Raw genomic sequence first — 25,911 nt, forward strand, 5'->3', positions numbered from 1 at the left:
ACCTGGGGTATTCACATGATATTAAGGGACAAGGAAACTTCCTGACATTAGGCTCTGTGCAGTTCCATACATTTTAATCACTATTAAAATGTGTATCTGGAATCATAATAGAGAGTAGATCTAGTAGGTTATGTTCATATTGAAGCGTTGTCAGGTTTTCTCCCCCTTTTATAAAGCTCACTGGCCACTAACCATGTGGAATACATTTAACTTTGGCAGAGTTGCCAGCTCATACTCCTCCTGAAATGTCTTTGTTATGGTATAGATATGGCAAGTTATTGGACTTTTTTCTTTCTCTTTTTAAAAAAATTGTTGAGATTTTGTTTACTTGACAATATGTATTTGTTTAGAAAAGGATAGAATCCAGAAAAGAAAGTGTACAGATGACTTTATAACCTTGTAATTCTTTTTTTAAAATCTCACAATTTGAGAGGCTGTCTTTGAAATTCATGATTGCCAAGTAATTTGTAAAAATGACTTGTTCTCTAAGACTGCTTGAGAATTTTAGTTCTAAGATGAAACTGCTAATTCACAGCTTCAGTCAGCTGGTTATTTTGTCTACAGCAGCATGAAACATCTCATTTGACTTACTACTGTCCCTCAAACACATTGACTTCATCGATCAGTTGTTTTAATATTGTGAAGACACAGTTTTTAATGTGCCTGGAAGCTGCAGTTTCAGGTAATACTTAATTGTATTTAAAGCAGTAGACTAGGCACTATCTATCTAAGATGGAAGTGCAAGCATTTGAAAATCCTGTACCCTCCTATTTTTCCTAGTAGTCTGTATTTGTTCATCATATTTAGGCACTAATTAAGCAGAATGCAACAAAACAGAGCCAAAACAACTTACATTCTGAAATGTAATTCCTCCACAGTTAGTGTTTTTTCATTTGTTTTTTTTGTGTGTGTGTGTGTTTTTCCCCCCCACAAGATGTGACCAGATGAACAGTTTATCATCTGTTTTTTTTAAGCTTTTATTTATTCATTCCTGAGAGACACACAGAGAGAGAGAGGCAGAGACACAGGCAGAGGAGGAAGCAGGTTCCATGCAAGGAGCCCGATGCGGGACCCGATCCTGGGTCTCCAGGGTCACCCTGGGTTGAAGGCGGCGCCAAACCACTGAGGCACCTGGGGTTCCCTATCATCTGTTTTCTTATTTTTCTCTTCTTAAAAGATCTGATGTTTGGGACACTTGGGTGGCTTGGTAGTTGAGCATCTGCCTTTGGCTCAGATTGTGATTCTGGGGTCCTGGGATCGAGTCCTGCATCAGGCTCCCTGCAGGGAGCCTGCTTCTCCCTTTGCCTATGTCTCTTCTTCTCTGTCTCTCATGAATAAGTAAATCTTTTTAAAAAAATCTTTTAAAAAATCTGATTTTTAAAAATTCTTTTTTTAAAAAAGATTTTATTTATTTATTTATTCATGAGAGACACAGAGAGAGAGGCAGAAACATAGGCAGAAGGAGAAGCAGGCTTCACGCAGGGAGCCTGATGCAGGACTCGATCCCAGGACTCCAGGATCATGCCCTGAGTCAAAGGCAGACGCTCAACTGTTGAGCCACCCAGACATCCATGATTTTTAAGAATTCTTAGAAATGTCATACAGCAGTTAATTTTGTTTTCCGATGGAAATTTAAGCCACAGTACACTAAAATTGGATCTTTTAATGATTTCATCAGATTAAACATAATTTAAAAATAAATTCATTAAAAATATAAACATAAATAAAAATATATATACATAGAATGGTGCTTAAGACTTCATCTTGACTGAGTTAATATTTCTAGAAAAGTTGTTAGAATTTTTATATGATTACTTGTATGCTGTCTGAACAAATGACTCCATAGTATTTGATATTTACTTTTTTTTGAGAAAATTAAATCTTCAGTGAAAGGGAAATTGAGAGATAGGGAGATGTCTGGAAAAAGAACAGAGATGGATTTTTCTTGAGATTTCATTGCTGATCTCTTAGATGTGGTGCTACATTTTCCTTGAAGGCATTTATCACTTGTATGCTAAGGAGACCATAGAAGAAGATTGAGCTCTTTGTTTTATATTTCTTCACACAGCACTCTAATGCTCATAGTGTACTAGGTATCTTTACCAAGTTTAAATGTAAAAGGAAGGAATATTTTGTAAGTAAGTTCATAGTTCTGGATTTAGTTTTGACCTTATCAGTGTTTTAAACTTTTTCCTTTGGGGTTACTTTAAAAGTGATACCAGATTGGAACTTTTAAAAAAAGGCATAGTTCAGGGATGACAAATATGTTTAATCTTGGGGGTGAATTTTGACTGGCTGGTGGTGAGTGCTTTTGAGAGGCCAAGGTAGATGAGGAGGATGAAAAAAGTTTTGTCCTCAATTAGCAATGCTTACCATAGCCGCATAGTTAACAATCAGTGGAATCATGACCTGAATTTCTTTTCCTAGTATAAAAACTCCTGAAAGTTGCTGTGACCCTTCATTTATTAATCATGTGCTCATATGTTCAACCAATCTTCTTAAATACTCTTGCACACAAGGCAGTGTGCCAAACATGGTAAGAATATAGAGGTGGAACAGGTATAAATTTGCTTTTAAGTCTTAATGGTTGGGAGGCTTCATTGTTCATTAACAAAAAATGTGAAATGTGGTAGGCAGCAATTTGGAAGAGACTATTATGGTCCAAATTAGAAATACTGAGTTCTAAGCAAGGAGGATATTCAGTTGCAGAATTCTGGCAGATTCTAAAGCTTGTTTGAGAGAGAACTTGTATTTACTGATTGGCTAGCCAGGCATTCTGAGAGATACCCATGCCCATCTGTCATGGATAGATGATTGCCTTGTCAAATGTATAGCCTATGTATGACATTTTGATAGTGCAAGGCAAACATAGTGGGTGCCATAAGGGAAATATGGTCAGTCTATAGGTGAGTGGTGAAGCCATATGCTGTTGGATGAGATGCCAGTCAAGAATACATGGTGAGAATCAAGAATAGAGCATACTATCAGTGTTTAGACATTTATTAACTTCAGAAACTATATTTTAAAAGATTTTATTTATTTATTCCTGAGAGACACACAGAGAGAGGCAGAGACACAGGCAGAGGGAGAAGCAGGTTCCCTATGGAAAGCCCGATGTGGGACTTGATCCCAGGACCCCAGGATCATGCCCTGCGCCAAAGGCAGACACTCAACTGCTGAGCTACCCAGGCATCCCAGAAAATATTTTTTATAGAAATATTTTAACCCTACAGTACATGTATGTGTAAAATATCAAATTTCTCTCTAATGCATAAAATTAAGTGTTAATCTTAGGAGGTCCCTCCACCATTTTTCCTAACTGGAAATCTTCAAATTCTCTTTGACTCCTTCTTTTCCCTGAAAGTAGAAGTTTATTAAGCATCAGTTCTTTAAGATTAAAAAAACAACAACAACGAAATAACACTAACTTGTGTTTTTGTTATCCACATCACCTAGTGTAGGTCTTCACATTCTGTGATGTACTGACCATGTATAGGGTCAAGTGTTTAGAATCCTGTAGCATAAACAGTTATAAAAACCTACAGACTTCCTTGTCCTTGGGAATTCTTGAATACAACACAAATCCTGTAACTGCATATTTCTGCCTCAGAACTTTCTCTTTTCTAATACACCTTGCACACTGTTCCTAGACGAAAGAAAAAATTTCCATTATTTAACTTTTCTGTTCAGAAATGTAAAGCCTAGACGCCTGGGTGGCTCAGCAATTGGGTGGCTTCCTTTGGCTCAGGCTGTGATCCCAGGATCGGGGATTCTGCTTGGAGCCTGCTTCTCCCTCTGCCTATATCTCTGCCTCTCTCTCTCTGTTTCTCTCATGAATAAATAAATAAATGTCAAAAAAAATGTAAAGCCTAAATTTTACGGCTTCTACAGTGTGCTTTTTCTAACCTCATCTCTTACTAATGTTCTTTATCTGCCTAAGGAATAGCACTTACACTTACTTTTATTCATGCCTCTCTACTTATTTGGAATGTTCCCTTGGTCTTTTGTCTTTGTCCTTAGCCCAAGAGACTCAGCTCATATCCATCTTTCTGACCAAATTATGCTCTTGGAAGCATTTTAGCTAATAACACAAATACTAATTTGTGGCACTTACTTTAGTAAGAGAGAGAACATATATATTTATGTGTGTGTGTGTATATATATATTTATATATATTTATATATTTATAAAAACTCATGCTTATGTATAATCTCCAACTTCACTGTAAATCAGGTGAAATTAGAGACTCTAGTTTTATACATTAACTTAACCTTAGAAATATTAGCCCAGTTGAAAAACCAGGAAAAGCAGTGTTTTTGAGAATTCTGAAGATATATAAAAAGCATCCAAGTTTAGATATCTAACTTCTAAGAAAGTCATTCCTCCCACATTTTGCTTAGAAAACTCTAAAACTCTAATTTTTTTGTTTTCTTAATTGCTAATACATAAATAATGTAAAAAGAGTACAGAAGTGTGTACAGAGTGTGTATTTTGCCTCTTATGATTTATTTGGAGATGTTCCTTATCAGTACTCATAGCTTTATTTCATTCTTATTAATTGTTGTTTAATATTCCTTTGGAGAGGTTTATAGTAAAATAACACAGAAAATTCTTTTTTTTTTTTTTTAACACAGAAAATTCTTGAAGTGGGGAAAAAGGCAGATATTGAGATATAGGAAGTAATTATAACTAACTACAAAAGGATAAAATGGTAAGTTTTTAAATTAAAAGATAGAGCATTCCCAGAGATTCTTTTTTTTCCCCTCCAGAAGCAAATAGAGCCCCCATAAATCCTTACACTCCCTGAAGTTATCACTACATTTTAATTTGATGATCAAAATGAAAAATTTTATGGGGCAGCTGGTTGACTCAGTTGGTAGAACATGCGACTCTTGATTTTGGGATTGTAAGTTCAAGCCCCACCACGTTGGGTGAAAGATTACTTAAAAGCAAATTCTTTGGGGCGGCCCAGGTGGCTCAGCAGTTTGGTGCCTGCCTTCATCCCAGGGCGTGACCCTGGAGACCCCGGATCGAGTCCCACATTGGGCTCCCTACATGAAGCCTGCTTCTCCCTCTGCCTTTCTCTCTGTCTCCTCTCTGTGTATTCTCATGAATAAATAATAAAAAAATAAAAAAGCAAACTCTTTAAAAACAAAAAAATGAAAAATTTTAATTATCAAGAATTATCCTGTTTAAAAAAACACCTTTTAAGAAAATTCTTATCCAAAATGGCAGAAACCTTGAGAGGCATTGTAGAATATTGGGATGAACACTTTTTTTTTTTTAAGATTTTACTTATTTATTCATGAGAAACACACAGAGAGAGGGGCAGAGACACAGGCAGAGGGAGAAGCAGGCTTCCTGCGGGGAGCCCAATGTGGGACTTGATCCCGGACTCTGGGATCACGACCTGAGCTGAAGGCAAGATGCTCAACCCCTGAGCGCTCAACCCCTGAGCGCTCAACCACCCAGGCATCCCTGAACACATGTTTTGAAATCAGAACAACTTGGTTTTGATTCTCCACTTTGACAGTTAATATAAGACCTTGGCAGGACACCTGGGTGGCTCAGTGGTTTAGCATCTGCCTTCAGCTCAGGGTATGATCCTGGAGCTCTGGGATTGAGTGTCACATCAGGTTCCCTGCATGGAGCTTGCTTCTCCCTCTGCCCATGTCTCTGACACTCTCTCTCTCTCTCTCTCTGTCTCTCCTGAATAAATAAATAAAATCTTAAAACAAAAACAAAACAAAAAAAAACCAAAAATCTTTAAAAAAATAAAAAAAGATCTTAGCCAAGTGACCTAACTCTTTTAGCTTCAGCTTCCTTACTGGTAAAATGAAAATAATAATACTTATCTCATAGGATCTGTGAAGGACAAATGAAAAATATTTTATGCTTTTCCTGGCAAACAACAGGTGCTCAATAAATGTAAAGTAACATCCTGCAGCCTGTCTATCTAAAAAAAGGTTAATTTCCTAAGAACTCTGGATGCTGAGATCGTACTGTAATTGTGTTTTTTATAACATTTATCACAATGCCTTGTACATACTAAGCATTTCAAACTTATGCATTATTTTCTCTAACTCTTAAGTGTCTGGTTTGGTTTTCTTCATACCCTTGACCAAAATCCTTAAATCTCTAAAAAGAAGTACAACAACACATACATGATCACATGTACCATATGAAGATGCCCAACAAGTAGATGTCAGAATCTCAACTAGTGATGTGCTTGTAAATGTTTAAAAACTGGTTTATGGGGCAAGGGATCTCTGATTTGTAGCATTTACTGATTGCTGTAGTATAAGTACTCTCACCAGGGCCAATTCAAGGTACCATGGTGAGTCAACTGACTTGTAAAATTCCTGAAAGCATAATAGACTGTCCTTACAAGTCAGTAGAGCAATTCTCGTGCACTGCTAGATTCCCTGAACTACTGCTTTGAACTCTGATGTAAAAGCAGTTAGAGAAACACAGGCCTCAAAAAATAGTTCAGGCTCTGCCACTATCTCATTTTTAAAAATATTTGCCTCTGTTTACTTGTTTGTATAGTAAAGCAGTAGGAATAGATCAATTTTCTAAACTTTTCTTGGGATAGCCTTTCAGTTCTGGAAAGGTATCTCAGACTCTAGAAGCCAAGGAGCCCAACCGTTGCATTTTTTCTGTCCTGGATGTTTAGTATGAATTTCTTTTTTAAAAAGATCTCCCCTGGTTTTTATGTTTGAGAACCACTAATACTTAATAGCTGTCACACAGCCTGTGCCTGTCATTATATAGCAGAGGCTCTAATACAGTGACAGGTAGTAGATTAACCACTGTTTATATATATGAATATAATACAAAAATACATAAGGCTTAGAGAAATGCAAAAGGGAACATAATGAATTTCAGTGTTTTTATCGAAGGTAGACATAATAAAAAATAGTTTTTGGTACTTGACTTTTTAAAAACTATGACTTTCATTGATGTGTGAATGAATTCTCGATATGTGTGTATCAGATTGATAAAGCATAACTTGGAGCCAGGAGTCACAGACTCAAATGGCCATAGTGGCTAGGCAAGTCATGGAATTGAGGGAAACAGTTAGTTAGGGTGTAATACAAAGAAGGGTGATGGAGACTGTGCTTATCCGTGAGTACTGCTGAAAACAGTAGCTTCTGCTCTCCTGCAGCAGAATGTAGTCATGAAGGAACACAGATTTCTGTTGCCACATCTTTAGTTCTTTGAAATTCCATGTTTTGCTTCTTCCCATTCCATCTCTAGCAGCTGGAAAGCTGTACTTTAATTTAAAATGTGTTCATTTTTTTTTACATGTTGGCCAGTCATTAAGCACATGTACATGCATACTCATACACTCCTATGTAGGAAGCCAAGCAAAACAAACTTGGCCTGAGGGCTTACAGTTTGAAATCTCTCTTTACACACATGTGTATATGCAGCAACTAATATTTATTGAATGCTTATATTCTAGGCACTCAGCTAAACCTTTTGCATTGATCAGTACATTTAATCTTCACAATTGGGTGAACTATTTTTTTTAAAGATGAGGAATTTTGGCACTTTGAGAAACTAAAACTCGCCAAGGTCACATATTTAATAAAAGGTTCCACAGGTATTCAAACCCACGTAATTGGACTGTAGAACTTTGGGACTTAACCACTTGATAAAACTGAGTCCATGGATCTGTCTCTCTCCTACATATGCTATAAGCACATCCACAAAACATAAATAACTGAACATAAAGGGTGGGTAGAGACCATCATCTGATGTTAGCTCATTTGTGTGCAGTGTGATACAGTTTGTGTGTATGTGTGCTTGATGTGATAAAGCATTGGAATCCTATAATCTTTGACACTTTATAAGATTCTTCTGATAAAGCTTAGGCCAGTGTAAAATTTCACATGGAGTTTATATTTCTCTTTGTTACAAACTAGACATCCTGAGCTGTGGAGCCAACATTGTCTCTGTCCAAGGGTAAAAGTTCTCTCACTTCTCATTGCCATAGTTAAACCCCACCCATGGAAATGCTCCAAGTCCTGAGTGATGATCACTTCCTCTGGGCAAGGGTATGAAGAATAAAAGTAAATCTAGCAGGAGGAGTAAATCCCAAAAGACGGAGATAAGTACTTGAGGTCAGAGACTGCATCTTTTATAGTTTGTCTACATACCAAACTCATTAATATGAATAATCATCTTAGCTATAGTGGTTGTAGTAGCAAAAGTAATGCAAGAAACTAGTCATCTTACACTTTTATATCAACTCTTTCATTATTTCTAGGATTTGGGGAGATCTCTTTGAGAAAGTGATGTGAAATCAGGTTTCTGCCATGTTTCTCCTTTATTTCTGCTGCTTTTTTCCTACCCACATAAAATGTTTTTCAGCCTTAAAAATTCCAGCCTATAGGGGTAAAACCATAAGACTCTAGTAGGAAAAATGAAAACAATGTGCAAGAATCTATATATTTATCCATTTAGGTTTTCCCCCTGGGAGATTTTGGAACACCATTAGACACTGTAAACCTCTTTATGGTTTATTCACTTGGTGTGGAATGGGAGAGAAAAAAAAAAGAGCCAGTCCCTCTGGCAGTATTCTTCTCAACACTCTATACCCATCATGTGAATGGAAAGAACCCAAAACCTTCATTTTCAGAACTGTATCTCAGCCCCTGGCTCCTGGAGAAAACCAGTGTGGTTCAGATGTGGGATGGGAAGAGTGGTTTGCATTGGCACCGGCCTTGCGGATGCTTGGGGGCTGGAGCACACTCAGCTGTGGGTTACAGATGCTTGATCTCCAGTACTAATGTGGCCAACATGTGAAACCATGGCACCCACAATACTACACAAAGGTCCACGCCTCTGATAGTTTGGGAAATAACTCCCAGCTGAAGAATTCCTTCATGTAAGGCTGAAATACATTCTTGAACCGAAGGTCCTTTTCCAGAGGAGTGAAACTAGGAAAGAGGTGCCTGATGATGTTGGACTGGGCATCAGGACTGTATCATAGGGTGTCTATGGTCTTGGGAGCATTAACTGAAAACAGAAAATGCTACACTAAATGTTTGTTAGATTCATAAATGCTCAATTCCATGCCATCCATGTAGCAGAAAGCTTGTGCACTTAAGCCATTGTATAGTTTCTTTGGATATGTCAGGTGCAAAACCAAACCATCACCAGTGAATATCATCTGGCATGAATCAGGGTATGTTCAAAATGTTTTCACCAATTTTTATTTTCCTGAGGTGTCTCCAAGGTTGGTAGGACTAGAGAATACTATATAGAAAAGAAAGGAAATGAGCATGGGGTTGATTGATGCTCTTTGTGCAAATTCAATAACCAAGACTCTTTTCAGGACACATAATTTTGTCTCTTCTCTCACCTGTAAGGTCTGTGCTTCCTTTTAATGGTACATTTGAGAGAGCTGGATTATTTCCATTCCCCATTCAGTTAGTGTGCTAGTTTTCTCATTCAGGTACAATTTCTAGTGAAATAGTAGTTTATAAGTATTCAGAAGTTAGTTTATTGACTCTTATTGCACTTCTGAGCACCTAATAAATAATTTATTAGTCTGATGGATATGTGGCTACCTAACTATGGGGCATGAAATATGCACTGTTTTTTCTAATACACTGTAGGGAGACCTGTTTATAAAGTATTTAGTATTGGTTTTATAATGCACCGTTGACAACAGGAGACCACGAAGCTCAAAGATCAATCTCATTTTGGCCCACAGTATTAATGCTGCTTTATAAAGCTCTATGACAGGTCACTTAGACAGTGGTCCTCACAGAAAGGACTCTGTTAGGAAGGCAGGCTGTAGCGGTTGCCAGCGCAGCAGATGAATGTCTTTGCCTAAGTCCCTGAGGTGACTGACGGTTGCTGATGTTGGCCAGGTGATGGAACTCATCATTTCCCTGCTCTCTAGAGAGATTCTGGACTCGGAGTGCCCAGTTCTGCTAATGCAGTCTTCACTAATTGTGCAAAGGGTTGGTGTGACTTGGACCACAATTGCAGTCTTGGAGATAGGATCCAGGCAGTTAAGGAGTGGAGTTTGGCTCTCCACAACTTTGTCTCATGTTTGTTAATGAAGTGACATTCTTCCACATTTTCCACTCCATGCAAATCATGTATGTGACACGGCATAAAGATTTTTGGTTTTTGTTTGCTTTGGTGAATTTCATTAGGAATATATTCACAGACATTTTAAAAATACTACATAGTGAACACTTAGAATCAGGGGACATCTAAGTAAAATACTAAGTAATTTCATCCAAAAATCAGTTCTCAGTGTTTTAGTTTATAAGAACTATGTGCCATATGAATGCCTCATAAGGGCAGTGATTTACAATGTATGGTTTCCTATTAGAGTGTATTTTGGAGCAAGGCATTTTTCAGTTTTGAATCAAGAACTCCTTCCTGGTTCTAAGTATTCTACTTCCCACTGTGGGGAATCTGAGCTACACGTTTTACACCCAATCTGCTTGCTTGTAATTTCTCAAGAGTTTTTGGGAACCAAGGCTGAATCCCTTTGCTATTGACCACTTCTTTTATTCATTTCTCATTGATTCAGAGTTTCATTCTATCTTTTCCAGTTAGACCAGACCCTTTCTACCCACCAGTCCTTGATTTATACTGTCATTGTTTTCTGAGATTATCACTTCTTTTGTGCAGCTGTCATTTATTGAGCATTTACTGTGTATTAAGTATTCTGGTAGGCCCCAGATTACCAAAGATAGATTAAACTCTTTCCCTTTCAACCAATGGAGAATTTAATTGGGGAGATGGGTAGTAAATTGGCTTTCTGACCTGAACACTCTCAATACATATATTTTTTTAACCACAGAATTTTTTTATATCTCTTACCTTTGGTTCTGAGAAAAAATTTTTCCTTCTCCCTTCAGGGGCACCCTTTTTATTTGTGGTCTTGATCACATTCTCTCCTAGGACCCTTTTATATCATTTTCCCTCTGGCTTAGATCTTCAATATCCTTTTCTCCACTGGCTTTGTCCCTTTGACTATGATACACTCTTTTTTTTTCCCCCGTAACAAGTAACAAACCATCAACACACTAACACTGCTTTTTCCAGGCTATGCAAACTTTTCAGACCACCTTTTTCTTACTTATTTCCTTGCTTTGCAAAATTTCTCCAAAGAATATTTTCCCTTTTTTGCTTCCTTGTCTTTATAATTTGCTTACTTCTTAACTACTTTACAATCTGAATTCTAACTTTTATACCAATTTGTCCTTTAACAGCTCTCAGGACACAAAATATAGTGATAAAATATTGCAACCACAGATATGTAAGAGGAATGGTGTAATGAACACCCATTTACCCAAATGTAAGAACTTAAGAACGTAAAAATATATGTGAAGCCCCAGGTTATCATCCCCTCTCTCCAATACTCACCCCATGCTCCAGCACTATTCTGATTTTGGTATTTATCATCCCCATTTATTTTGCTTTGCTCTTACTATATTTACTACTCCTTACTACTGTGTTTGGTTTTACTATACTCTAAATATAGCACTGTGTTTTAGAACATTTAAAACTCTACCTCTTTGGGGTGCCTGGGTGGTTCAGCAGTTGAGCATCTACCTTTGGCTCAGTGTGATCCTGGTGTTCTGGGATCTTGTCCCACATTGGGCTTCCTGCAGGGAGTCTGCTTCTCCCTTTGCCTGTGTCTCTGGCTCTCTCTCTGTGTCTCTCATGAATAAATAAGTAAAATCTTAAAAAAAAAAAACAAACCCGAAACTCTACCTCTTTAAACTCTGACATCTTATCATTCAGAATCTTGGACCATCACAATACCCTTGTTAATATTGCTCCTTCTGTTTTCTTCCTAGTAATCATAGATGTTCCCCTAGATGCTAATAACCTTGGCCTTCTTTTGCCTCTTGTGTCACTTCTCTGTAGGTGGCTCTCAGATCTGAGAGTTCTAGTGTTAGTCTGTTTTCTGAAGTTTTCTAGATGCTTTGTCATTGGTTTAATCTCTTTTTTCCACACTGAGCTCCAATTCAGCTTCCCACAAACTAGTCCATCCTCATTTCTGTTGATATGTCTACCATTTCTCATGCTCAGAATATTATAGCTTTAGTATCATCTTTGACTCTTCTCATTTGTTACCCACATTTTATCAATCATTCTTGTCCCCTGGGCTTTATCTCCACATTGTATCTGCTCTTCTTTTCCCAGTTCTATTGCCTGCAATCATTTTACTCAGATTATTATAACAACTTCCTAATTGGTGGCTTTGCTTCTGTCTTTTCACACTTCAGTCTGTCTGTCATGCTGTTGGCAGATAAATCTTTTTAGTGTATACAGTAATGATCATACTGTGCTGCTGTTGAGAAGCTTTCAGTAGTTTTGACTGTTGGTGGATACAGGATAAATAGCAACTCTTTATAGTGGAATATAAGGCCCTTCCAGTAATAATGGTACTATTGACCAGTCAATCCCTTTCATTTATCATTGCTCTACACAGATCCTACCTTATCTTCTAGGCTAATTGGATCACTTCTCTAGAAATAGTATCAGTTCTTCAGTTTCAGCACAAATGCTGCCTCTGCTTAGAAACTTTGTCCTACAACTCCCAGCTGGAAGGAATCTCCTTTTCTAAGTTATGTAGGATTGTGCTGTTGCTTCTCTTATCACATTCTGTTTTATTACAGTTGTTTTTATACATGGCTTATCTTCCATACTGATTGTAAACTTCTTGTGAGCAGGGACCATGCCTTACCTTTCATGTTCCCCACACCTTCTTGTATTTGGAAAATAGGGCTTTGATCACTATTCCCTAGCATGGCTAAAAATGTTTAAAATGTCCATCTGTATAATAAATGGAACAAAAGGGAGCGAGAAACTTAACTAGTCAGGGTAAAAGTGTATCCCTTATCAATTAGCAAATTATTCAGTTCCCACTTTGTTACTTCCATTTTCCCCAGGGTTTATTTACTTAACGGTTGGCTGCCATCAGCTTTGGAGACTGTAACACTTAAACGGTGTTTGGGTGGGTCAGAGGAGTATGTTATATTTGCAGTAAAAAAAAAAAAATGTCTTGATATACTCCTTGCCTCCAAGGAATACTGTTTGCAAGGTATCCAGATCTCTTGACAGGCACATTCTGTGCCCACCCCAAATCGCCTATCCCCAGATAGTCATAATTACAAAGAACAACACTGGCAAGCACGAGTCAGGATCCTGTGTTGTGTATGATGTTCTTTTCCATTTAAGACACTTGTATATACTCACACTCTTGTATTGCGTAGTTAAGGTATCTCTCGCTTAATTATTCTTTCTCCCACCCACTTACTGCCTTTCACATTCATCCTCATTCAGGCAACTCAGATATTTACTTAATTCCTAACACTTCCTCTTTTTTTTTTTTTTTTCTGATTCCTAACACTTCTTAACTCTGGAGAAACTGTTGCAAGCAGTATACATAGTTGCAGGGTTTTTTTTTTTTTTTTTTTTAAGATGTATTTATTTATTCATGAGAGAGAGAGAGAGAGAGAGGCAGAGACACAGGCAGAGGAAGAAGCCAACTCCACGCAGGGAGCCTGCCGTGGGACTTGATTCCAGGTCTCCAGGATCACACTGTGGGCCAAAGGCAGTGCTAAACCGCTGAGCCACCCGGGCTGACCCAAAGTTGCAGTTTTTGATTAATTTTTGACTGTGATAAATATGTGCCCTCTTTTTGTTTCTTCTCTTCCATGCTGTTTGTTTTCCTTGTTTTTCCTTTTCTTTCTTTCCTGTGCTTTTAATCTGTTGTTACCACTATTTTTAGTAGTAGTGCCATTAGCAGGAGCAATAGTAAACTTTTAGAAATGAAGCATAACATGCATACAGAGAAGTGTGCAAATCATATGTATATATAGCTTGATGGATTTTTACAAAGTGACCATACCCAGAACCACCAGGAGGATGGGGATACAGAATATTACTTGTACCTTAGAAGCTTTCCTTGCCCCTCTTGCAGCCACTATCCCACTGAAGGTCAGTACTAGTTAGACTTAAGCCACTGTTAATTCTTCCTATTTTTAACTTGCTCTACTGAATTTCTGACATCTTTGGGTTTCTGAATTTGGAAACAATCTCTAGTTTCATTCAAATTTATTTCAACATATTTCTGCTTAAATATGTGTGGATATAGCATAGTCTTGGCTTTATAAAATTTTGGAACTTCAGGTATATTGGTATTTCACTTTTTAAATTTTTATATTAATTAATTAATTAATTAATTGACTTTATTTATTCATGAGAGACAGAGAGAGAGAGATGCAGAGGGAGAAGCAGGCTCTATACAGGGAGCCTGATGTGGGATTCGATCCCGGGACTCCAGGATCATGTCCTGGGCCAAAGGCAGGCGCTCAACCACTGAGCCACCCAGGCCTCCCAAATTTTATTTATTTTAGAGCATGATTGCTTGCATGTGTGTGTGTGGGTGGACGGTTGTGCAGTGCAGAGAGAGAATCTCAAGCCGACTTTGCACTGAGCACAGTGCAGAGTGCAAATGCCCATCCCGGGACTGTCTCCCAGGACCCTGAGATCATGACCTGAGCTGAAATCAAGAGATGGCTGCTTAACTGACTGAGCCACCCTGGTGCCTGGGATTTTACTTTTTAAATTTGTTTTTTGGGTTTTTGTGTTTCATATAAGGGGGTACCATCAATAGAGTTGCTTTTTTTCTGTGATAACTAAAAGCAGTGTTGGATTTCATGGGTGTCTGTGAGTCTCAGTCTTCTTCCTGACAGTAATTTAAACTATTATTATGACATCTTTAGTGGGGCTGCAAGACTTTAGAAGGAAGTAAATAAAGAAAGTAATACTATCTTTACAATCTTTGCAACTTTGCTTGGTCATACAGAAGTAATTCTCTACTGGATGCTCCCCAGACTTTTTTTTTTAAGATTTTATTTGTTTTTTCATGAGAGACACAAAGAGAGGCAGAGACTTAGGCAGAGGGAGAAGCAGGCATCCTGCTGGGAGGTTGATGTGGGACTCCATTCCAGGACCCCAGGATCACACCCTGAGCCAAAGGCAGATGCTTAACCACTGAGCCACCCAGGTGACCCCCAAGCCTGTTTTTTTAATACTCATTTAAGGGAACACAACCCTGGTTCTTTTCCTCTAGAAGATTTTTTCATAAAACATTGACTTTAGGTTATGATAGAAAGAAGCCATTGTCAGTGTTTGACCTGAGAGAAGACATATAAAGTCACTTCGGGTTTTTTTAAGCCAAAACAGGGTAGGTAAAATAGTTGATCATTTGGAGGTTTTAATATTCATGCTGACTTCACATGCTTTTGCATCTGCAAATGCCTTGATTCTAAGTATTCATCATTTCCCTGATATTTTATAAACTACCTCATCTACCACACCCTACCCAAATCTTTTAACTTTTAAATTTTTCATAGGGTATCAAGGGATTATGGCATTTTGGTATCTCCTTGATGTTTTTCTCAAATTGAGCCCCTGATTAGACCTGTCAGCAAATGCTATATCACATTGGTTGGTCTAGTTGGTACAGATACAAGTGTTGTAATAATAATTTTAAAAAAAGGATGAAGGTTTTAGATACTGTTTGCTTAAGCGGGATGTTTATGCCACTGTTTAAAGTGATTTAAATTTGTATCGTATTCAAAAATTTTAAAAGATTTTATTTATTTATTCACGAGAGACACACAGATAAAGGCAGAGACAAAGGCAGAGAGAGAAACAGGCTCCTTGTGGGGAGCCTTGTATGGGGCCGGATATTGGGACCTCTGAATCATGCCCTGAGCCGAAGGCAGCCGCTCAACCACTCAGATACCCAGGTGTACCTATCGTATTCAAATTTTATTTTAGGAGGCATGTTTTCCTTTTTGGGTGTGACGTCACATAATGATGTTTTCAATGCACAGGCTTCCTCCCTCAGTGTAAGTGATCAATATTTTTTTGGTGTAGCACTTATTATTTTTTGTCATATGCTCTGATGCGGTATACCTGTGAGTAAACACCACAGCGTTTAGCACCCATAATGCTTTGGCCAAAAACAAACTAACCAAAAACCAAAAGCATGCCAGCATGTCTTATTTATAACTTGGACCATGATCTTGTCCCCTGAAATCTTCAGGCTATTCTGGCTGAGGTTTCTATATGTTGAAATGCCCAACCTAGGCTGCCAGAGCCATCTGGAGAAGGTGTAGTTATAAACACGAAGTAACATGTACGATTTTAAAGCAGAATCTCATAGAGGAGAGCGAGATTGAGACTTGCAATCAGAGATGACAGCACAGTATTTTTCTTCCTTTACCTGAATCTTTAAAGATCCTTAACTGCATTTTGAATTAGTTAATCTTTGAACTGTTAACCAAAAAAGTTTTTTTGTTAACCAAAATTTATGTCCTGAGTTTTGAAGAGCATAAGTAATAAAATAGATATCTCTAAAGAGAAAGATTTATAGAATATAGAAACAGACACTAGGTTAGATTCAGTAGTTGGTGTGTATGCATCATCTTTTTTTTTTTTTTTTTTTTTTAATTTTTTTTATTTTTTGCATCATCTTTTTAATCTGGGTTCAAGGCTGCTTCATTCATGTTTGGCTAGATCATCTAATAAATTGAAACATGAATGAAAACTGTTAACTAAGAAAAGTTTACCAGTTTTCTTAAGATTTAAATACCAGCACCTGGGTGGTTCAGTCATTTAGGTATCTGGCTCTTGGTTTCAGTTCAGGTCATGCTCTCAGGGTCCTGAGATGGAGCCCCTATAAGCCCCCTTATAGGGGCTCCATGCTCAGCAAGGAGTCTGCTTGTCCCTCTGTCCCAGGTGCTCTCATGCTCTCTGTCTCTCAAATAAATAAATCTTTTTTAAAAACTGAAATTTAATACCAAGATCCAACTAGTAATTTCAAAAGTTTTCTTAGTGGTCATTAGATTATACTGCTATAGGGGATGGCTGGGTGGCTCAGCGGTTGAGCGTCTGCGTTCTGCTCAGGGCGTGATCCCATCAGGGAGATTGAGTCCCTCATCAGGCTCCCTGTAGTGAGCCTGCTTCTCCCTCTGCCTATGTCTCTGCCTTTCTCTTTCTGTCTCTTGTGAATACATAGATAAAATCTTTTTTTTTAAAAAAAAGATTATACTGCTATAGAACACTTGCCTATTAAAAAGAGGGTGTTCCACCCCTTGTTAGGCTAGTAATGGAAGGCAAGTAGGAACAAATGGTGAATGCAGGGATGTAGGTATAAATGAAAGGTGAATTTTCCTAATTGTGAAGATGGATACCTTAATGTGGAGAAAAGTGTTCATATCAGAACTTTACCTTAAGGGCTACCCTTTATTTCTCCTCCTTCCTTTCCTTCAAAATGCAGGCACATTAGTGTAATATTTCATCTTTTTGTGTGGCTTTTTTTGAGGGTGAACTTTTCACTGTCCTCCCATCAAATTACACATGTGACTCAAGGGGAAAGAGGCAGCTTAGATTATGGTATAATTATTCACAAAGGGAACATCTCAGTTGAAATTATTGTTAGTTTTACTTTTTCTCTGTTCTTTTTTATTGAGTCAAAAATTTTATCCCTTAACTTCACATAGAAAATGAAACTTTACACAATAAAGTAGGGATGGCAGATTTCACAAGGGAAAAAGGTTGCTGTCAACTTTTTTCCTTAGGAATATGGAAATTTGGGTGGATTATCTGTTCAGAGGAGGTTTCCTTTATTAATTCTTTTTCCTTTTTTCACTTAAGACATCTGTTAACATTTCACACAGCCCAACAGATGTTGCAAAGCAAGTCCCATACTTTGTTCTCAAGAAAAATGACATTTCCTCAATTGGTTCCCCCCACCTCTGTGACTGGGCCCAGCCTGCTGCTTCTGCATAATTTGCATATATTAAGTTATATTCCTTAATGCCATATGAATTTGTAGCGTGAGCATTATTTTTATACGATAAAGTCTGATTTGATCAGAAACTAGTTTACATATTGCTTTAGTGTTAAGAGAGGCCATATATAACATTAAAAAAAAATCTCCTTTGAGAATGACAACCTAATTCCACATATAGGATTGGGTAGCCAGTTATTAAATTTTTTTTCCATAAAGTAAATGAATTACAAAAGCTTGAGTTGTTTTGCCATAAGGAAGTGCTGATTGTCATGCGATGTGGAGCGTCATTTTTATTATTTTGGCAAGAACAGGGACAGTTTTGTCTTGACAAGCCATTAGATGAATACCAGCATGTGTCACATGAAAAACCACTGATCTTTAACCCAGCTCTGTACTTAACCTAGCCTTGAAAATGAATAGTGAATAAAAGAAGAGCAAAGGCCAGTTTACTGTCATTACAGATTACAGAATCTGTTAACAGCTGCTGAACTGAACCCAGGGAATTTACAGGTATTGTTCCGTGAACCAGCAGAAGTCCTAGAGATGCTTGTTATACTGTGTATATAAATTATACATTTATTTGATATTTGCTTAGGATTTACATTGTTGGAAACATAACTAGAAGAAATGAAAAGCCTTGAGTACTTTCTCAGAGTACTAGATACATGCCTGGATCACAAAACCATATATATTTACATAGAACGGTTTCAGTGAGGTTTCCCTGCCCCCAGTTATGGAACTTATTTTAAGAAAGCAATGTGATTTAAAGAAATTACCAGTGAGTATTAAGAGGAAGAGAAAAAGTATGCAATATTCCCCCTCCAGAAAAACTCCCACAAACATACACACAAAACAAAATCCTTTGTTCATTTGTTTCTGTAAGTATTCATTGTGGCTGATATTTTCACCAACTTGTGATTTTTTTTTAATGGAGGGAAAAACTTAAAGCTACCTCAATACTGAAATATTGAAAAGATCAGTAACATTTTAAACAGTCAGTTGTGGGAATTATTGCTTACAGAGCTAACAAGAAAGAACACACTTCCTTACTCTGCTGGTGGAATTGCATTGTGCCTCCCTATAGTCTTGTTATCCCATACTAACTGAAATGCAAATTCTTTGCAACTAATTGGATCTCATTGAGGGTACATGCACAGTATGTAGTTATATGCAAAAAGGTTTTAAAAAATACAATTTCTCTGTAATTACAACTTTTAATTACTGTCTAAAACATTGGCATCTACAGCATAGCTTTAGATTATATATATTTAACTTTTTATAGATTACTCAAAAACATGAGTTATGAAATGCTTAATAAGGTACCAGCTCAAAAATTCGAGGAAAATGTTTATTTATAGCAATCTATAAATTGGATTTTAATAAAGTCCTGTGAAAAGAAGTACTTTTGTTTTGGAATTTAGGATTTTGTTTTAAAGGTTAGGATTTAGTGTCTTAGAGCCAGTATACCGAAGTCATGTTAATAGTGTAATCCTTTTCTTGCAACATTTTAAATGTTAAAACATCATAAACATCAGAAGTCACTTCCAAAAATTGTTATCTTTTTGTTTTTTCTGACAGTTCTCCAATCTGTCTTAACACTTAAACTGCATTCAGTTTCTTAGTTTTTGTAAGTATCTGCTATGTGTTGTTGTGAGGTGAAGGTATTCACATTCCCATGTTTTCTAATAATTTGGTTTCTATTTGGACCTGGTTGGTGTATTCTTAAATTCATGGTCTCTCACAATCAGTAAATGTGGGAAAGCCAGCACATAGCCTTTAGTAATTTGTAGTTCTTTAACCTGAACTACATGGAATCAGGGCAGTAAAAGGCAATTACTATGGAAGTGATGCCTACCTCCACCCCCTCACCTTAAATAATTTTAATCCAAATGATTCCAGACAGCTGGTCCATAATCTATAGACTGGCTAGCCACCAGACAAAATCAGAACTCCTCTTTGTGCCTTGTAGTTTCATTTTTTGTACCTTTGCCCTTCTTGCTGGATAGAAAATTAGCCTAAGATCAAAGATTCTGTATGCCGTGTTTATACATGGCAGTGAGTGGCAAGTTCAAATCAGGTATTTTGGGGACTTCTAGAGGAGTCTAATTTGTATTTTCAAAACTTGATTTAAAAATGAATATTCAGAATTTAAAATCTGCAAAGAACAGCAAGTGTACACACTTGAGGTTTATTTTAGTTTACTGATTCATTTATTGTTAAGACTTTGGGTTGACTGTTGTCTCTTACAAGGCTTGTCCTCTTTGTAAACTAGTCTTACACAGACCAGTTAAAATTTTGTTTTATCAACTCCATTTAGCAAGTGCAATATGGAATGATAGATTTGTTGTGAAAATTTGTAAACCTTAGAAAGATATCCTGGTACTTTTGAGGCTTGTGCCTTGGCACTAATATGCGGGTCCTAGTTACATTGCAGACCTGTTTGATCTAGAGCAAACTCAAGCCTTGATATCTGAAAGAGCTCAGTTTGCCTATGCTGGGTAGCATTTTGTTAGAAGACTGCTGGATGGGCAGACCAGATTTGGATGTATTAGCTAGTCAGCCTAATAACCCTGTACAGACTGTATTGATTTTCTAGGAGAGAGTTTATGAACTAAATAAACTTGGGGTTGGTGTCTTAATAAACTGCTTCTCTCAGTCTGTCACATTTAGTTACGGAGCTGTGCAGTTTAGGGGGAAAAAAGGCTAATTCTGTTACAGATTGTTCACAGCAGGGTCTCCAAATTAGCCCTTTGTTTTGTAATGCCACCTTGCTTGGGCTCGCTTTGAGCACATTTCTCAGTTTTGCCCTAATGAGTTGCAACACTGATAATGTGGCTGATGATCTTTCATTGATTTCACTATCACTTGCTTGTCTGGTAATTGATCCGTTGCTGAGCCTCTAGTTAATTATATCGGCTTTGACATGGCCCGGTCCATGGGGAATTTCAAGTCTTGCAGAATAACAGTTTTAATAAAAGAGTCTATTACTGCAGGTGCTTGCTGCTGCATGCCAGTTGATTTTTGTGATGTGTGTGTGTGTGTGTGTGTGTGTGTGTGTGTGTGGTTGGGGCCAGGGTGGGGGGATGATACCTGGGAAAGAAGAGGACTGCAGGACTGAAAGAAAAAAGGGGTGGGGGCTAGGAAAAGAGGAAGACGGAGTAAAGGAGAGAGGAAGGAAGGAGGGGGGAGTGTGAGGGGGAGAGCAGGAGAGCAAGAAGCAGGCGAGAGAGAACACGCAGGCAAAGCGATACAGCAGAGCCTGAGAGGAGCGAGGAGGAAGCTTGCTATTGACAGTGTCCTTAAGCCTCCCACAAATAACAGCCATTAGTGGGAAGGTCAGGAGCTGAGCAGGCAGCTTGACTGAGGCACTGAGTGCCACTTCAGAAATCAAGAGGCTAGCAAATTTTAGAGGGAGTTTAAGTGGGTAATAGCTAGCTGTAAAGGTACAGTCACTGTTGACAATTGACTCATAGGGGCTTTTCCTGCCCTCCCCCCTCAAGAATATTTTTATTGACCACAGGTGGACTTCATATATTTTAAGGCAACAATTCTTTGGGTTCTTGTTTGTTTCTTCTCAGATATTGAATTTGCTGCTTTTGAGACTTTTTTGTGCTTAATGGTGGTGAACCGGAGGGAAGTTTAACAGAAAAGCTTTCAGGAGATGTCGGTTCTAGAGGGGAAGGCACATTTGTGTCAACATAGTGTACGTTTTCTCATCTTTTCTCATTGTCCACTAATGACACAGAGCTGCCATTGAAGCTCTTTTCTTTTTCTTTTGTTGTTTCAGAGAGTAAGCTTTATTGTTATTCTTGAGTTAAGGAGGAGCAAGGAGAGTGGTACATTTGTCCTCGATATTTGTAGGTGGTTGAAGATTAATGTTCCTTATATTTTAAGTTTAGGAAGGATGGCTTTTTCCTGCTGACTACTTTTATGAGATGACATGAATTTAGCTTTCCATTTTGAAGTTACTGTTTATGTACACTGCATTTTCTTCAGTTCTGCTTTTCCATAAATATGGTAGATAAACACTAATAAATAGATGTTTTATTTTTAAAACTGGTTTAATTAAAAATACAATGTGCTATCCAGGTTATATTTCATCAGGCACAAAAATGTTATAGAATTTTCCATAGAAATCTTGAATGAAAAATGGAATTTTTATATTCATTACTTTTTCCCCAAAATGGGACAGGCTTTTTTTCTTCATCTTTTTCTTTTCTTTTCTTTTCTTTTTTTTTTTTTTTTTTAATGATTTAAGAGGATGTTGTAGATGCTTCATCCAGGAACTTTAACAAAGGATTTTTTTTTTTCTATTTGTGAGCTTTAAGAAAAGGTATACTTTTTTTTCCTTGCCATTCAATTTCTTATTACTTAACATCCAATTTAATAATTAATGACCAGAGGAACTGGATATTAAATAGTATGTATTTATTTTGCAAATGTTTATTGTGCATCTTCTATGTTCAAAAAAACTGCTAGGTTTATTTATTTATTTATTTTTCAGAATGGAAGGTCAAGTTTCTATGTACATTATTTTCTCTAGGAGTTTATATGTGGTTATAAATAGGCCAGCACGTACAATATGACTTGTAGGAGCTAACATTTAGACAACAACTGAACGAACTTAACATTCTCTTAGAGCTGAATATATTTCTTTCTTGCAGTGTAATTAGAAAAAAAATGTTTAAGCAGAGCAGTTTACAAATGTTAAAGTACAGACTAATGTCAGATATTGCATGTTACACCCAAAAGCATTGTTGGGAAGATTTCCTTGGGAAGGGCCTCAGCTTCCCTTCAGCCCGTGTGTCGTCCGTGAGCATGGTGCTGCTTGGAGTGTGCCTAAGTGTGTATCTATCTGTGTGTTTGGAGAGGGGTTAGTGCAGGGTGTCATTTGGTGCCTGACAGTGGAACAGTGCAGTTGACTCTTAGCTCTGCTATCCAATGACATGCAGTGGCTGAGAGTTTGAAGCTGATGGTTGGGTCTCCAGTGCTGCCTGCACACCTGACAGGCAGCTGTTAAACCGAGCAAAGGCAAGCTCGGGGAGTCACAATCTATGCATAAATGATAGGGGTATCTGTGCAGAAGGTGCGAAAGAAGCTCTGACCCCCTCCCTCCCCCAAATCTCCCCCTTCCCAAATGAAATGCACAGTTCAGCCAGCTTCTTAACTACACCACACTCCTGCTACTGGCTGCCAAGAGGCTCAAAAAATCCACCTTCACTTTTCAGTCAGAAGAGGCAGAAGTGGATGTGAGAGAAAGAGAGACACAGAGAGACAGAGAGCCAAAGAGGGCAAGAGACTTGACTTTAAGAGCCTCCTGGACTGACAACTCCATGCAGTTCGGAACCAGAACGACTACGGCTGAACCAGGGTTCATGGGGACATGGCAAAACGCTGATACTAACCTCTTATTCAGAATGTCCCAACAGGTAAGTTACTTTTTCTTTTCTTTCTTTCTTTTTTCTTTTCTTTTCTTTTTTTTTTTTTAAGAAACCTTGAATTGTTATATGGACTTTTGTTTCTGTTATTTTTCTTTCTAAACATTTTTAAAAATTTGATCACTTCATAGTTAGGCTGTTTTGTCATAACTGTGGTGTTGGAATGTGCAGGGTTACTTCATGGTTTCCCTGAGGGCTCCTTAAAAGAAAAAGGGGGAAAGGATACTGAAGTAAAAGCAAAGCAAAGGCATTCTTTGCAAAGTTTCACAGTATAGCCTGGGTCATGGGAAGACTTTTATTTCTTTGTTTTCTGTTTAAGATTGAAAAAAAAAAAAAGCCACGACCCAAAAATGTTATCGGTCTATCTGTATTAATCACTTCGTCAAAGTGCTATCTCAGACAGAGTAGGTTCTCCAAACAAACAGCCATAACATGTAGGGGCCCCTCTGCACAGCCCCGCTGACTTCACGGGGCTGGAAGCAGCTCGACTCCGACCTGCGGAGAGGAGGCTGTGCAGGAGCCGCTGCCAGCGCGGAGGGTCGCGGAGGAGGAGGAGGAGGAGGAGGAGGAGGAGGAGGAGGAGGAGGCGGCGGCGCGCGTGGCGGGCAGTGCCGGCGGGTCCCAGCTCCTCTGCACCCGCCGCGGCCGCCCGCCCGCCTGCCTCCCGGCTCGCCCCTGCGCTCCCGCCGGCGCCGCTCGGCTCCCGCACACTCGCCGGCCCGCCCGCCCGTTCCCCGCTCGCTCGTTCCCCGCTCGCTCGCCCGTCCCCCGCTCGCTCGCGCGCTGGCCGGCGCACTCACACTCGGGCGCAGCCGCCGCGTCCTCCCTAAAGCCGCTGCTCGGTCCGGGCCCGGCTGCAGGCGGTTGGGTGTGCTGGCTCTGCCGGGAAAGCCGACGTGTTAGTGCGAGGCCGGCGGCAACTGATAATTAATCATCGGAGCCGGCGGCTCGTACCATGCGCTTGGTGATACGCGCCCTGCACGCCCGGCTCCTCTTGCACAATTGCTGGCTCTGCGGCTCCGAGGGGGAGCGAGGGTGAGAGGAAGCGAAGGGAAACAACCCAGAAACTTTCATCTTGGACTGTGCTCAAGCGAGGGAGGGAAGTTCCCTGGTGCCTCCCTCCTAGACACGTCTTGCTGTTCAAAAGCCTACACCAAACCCACACAAAGCAAAGAGTTAGCATGATTGTATCATCCACGCAGCATGAAAAGTATTACTGGCAAATACACTTGGATTTTAAGTAGATGGCAGTTAAGAAATTGGTACTGTTCCACTCATTGGAAAAAAAATACTGCAATTGCTTTCTTTTTCTAAAATCTGTTTTGCTGGTAAGAGACCATAAGAATTACGTACTTTATTGAGTTAATTAGATTTTTAAAAATTATTGCTAATGAAAGAAAACAATTTGTTAGGCTGTAAACTATCAGAAGTTTAGAGGTACATCTGCAAAAGCCAGTGCACAGAGCCAGGGTTTTGTAGCATCTAGCTAGCGAACAGTTTTATGCCGTTCTAGATAGGATAAAGGCATTTGAATAAGGTGTATTTTGACATATCCTGTAGAGGGACCCTGATTACTGCTGATACAGTAAGCTGGGATTTAAATGCAATCAACATAAACCCAATAAGCAACTCTTAATGAGCTATTTCCCATTCTTGCAAGTTAAAAAGTTCATTTCCTCCCAGAGATATTCCTTGTCATTGTAGAGTGCTTTGAGAGGTGTGTTTCTGAGGCACATCCCTGCCTGGGTGGCTCTCTCTGTGCTTGTAACACAGCGTGTTTTCACTCTGTGAAACTGTAGGAACAAGCAACTCGTGCCGCACTTTAAAAAATTAGATGTCACGTTTAGGGTTTTTCCTTGAGTTAGCGAAGGTCATGTGTGTGAGAAGGGAAGATTGGTTTAGGTCTCCCTCTAGCTAGAAAAGAGTTAATAAAACCAGATAGAGATAATGATCAATTGATAAATGGCTATTGAACCACATAGATGGTGTTAGATTGCTTCTTTGGCACTAGCCCATTTCCAAGTAGATTTGAATCTAAGGAGACTTTAAGTCATGGAAAACATTTGAGCTAAAAAACTAATAAAAGTAAATGATTGATCAGAATTAGGAAAATAATTTGAAATCACTCAGAGAGAGAAACTTGTACAACCAAGCTATTATGGTGTCTTTGATTCAGTTGTTTGACTTTGTGAATATGCAAAGATCTATTTTGTCTCTACCTGTGTGCATGCATGTGTCTTGGCATCAGTTGACTATATGAAAAGAGTAGAAATATAGGGAGATAATTTATTCATAAGGGATGTTATATAAAACTACATAGTATTATGCCATTTACTAAACAGGGTAATAAAATAAGGGGAGAAAAATCACAATTTTAAAAAGTGCTGTGATTTAACTATATATATGTGTGTGTGTGTGTGTGTGTGTACACACATATAGGTTTTTTTGGTTTTAATATAGTTAGTGACACCCCCCCCCCCCCTTTTTCTGTCATGGTTACTAAATGTTTACCTCCTGTGCATTTTTGGAAAGCGTGTGAAGACTGTATATGTGTATTTTTTTTCCTCCTTCAGGATGACATGGTAGTTTGTATAAATATTGTGTAAACCTAAA

The 25,911-nt window shown here is 38.5% G+C and overlaps 2 protein-coding genes across 13 annotated transcripts in view; one reads left to right on the forward strand and one right to left on the reverse strand.

Moving 5' to 3' along the window:
- The window catches only part of BNC2 (basonuclin 2), a 443,558-nt gene that overhangs the window by 125,193 nt on the left and 292,454 nt on the right, over positions 1 to 25,911 (forward strand). For 11 of the 12 annotated variants that reach the window (XM_041761505.1, XM_041761503.1, XM_041761506.1 and 8 more), the window contains exon 2: positions 23,089 to 23,289. The exons of the other annotated variant lie outside the window; for it this stretch is intronic. In XM_041761505.1, coding sequence (XP_041617439.1) covers positions 23,089 to 23,289 — 201 coding nt within the window. The remainder of the gene's footprint in view (positions 1 to 23,088; positions 23,290 to 25,911) is intronic. 12 annotated transcript variants of the gene reach the window in all.
- On the reverse strand, positions 23,297 to 24,461 carry LOC121494730 (dachshund homolog 1-like). The gene is made up of 2 exons (XM_041761509.1): positions 24,253 to 24,461; positions 23,297 to 24,177 (listed from the first exon to the last, which is right to left on the reverse strand). Exons 1-2 carry the CDS (start codon positions 24,370 to 24,372, stop codon positions 23,764 to 23,766), a joined length of 534 nt encoding a protein of 177 aa, XP_041617443.1. The 5' UTR covers positions 24,373 to 24,461; the 3' UTR covers positions 23,297 to 23,763.

Source organism: Vulpes lagopus, chromosome 7 (assembly GCF_018345385.1).
Source record: "Vulpes lagopus strain Blue_001 chromosome 7, ASM1834538v1, whole genome shotgun sequence".
Classification (NCBI taxonomy): Eukaryota; Metazoa; Chordata; class Mammalia; order Carnivora; family Canidae; genus Vulpes; species Vulpes lagopus.

Coding starts and splice junctions, on each gene's coding strand:
- LOC121494730 (XM_041761509.1), bottom strand. CDS start 24,372: ATGAAAGTTTCTGGGTTGTTTCCCTTCGCTTCCTCTCACCCTCGCTCC. Junction 24,178..24,252: donor CGCGTATCACCAAGCGCATG/GTACGAGCCGCC, acceptor CTTTCCCGGCAG/AGCCAGCACACCCAACCGCC.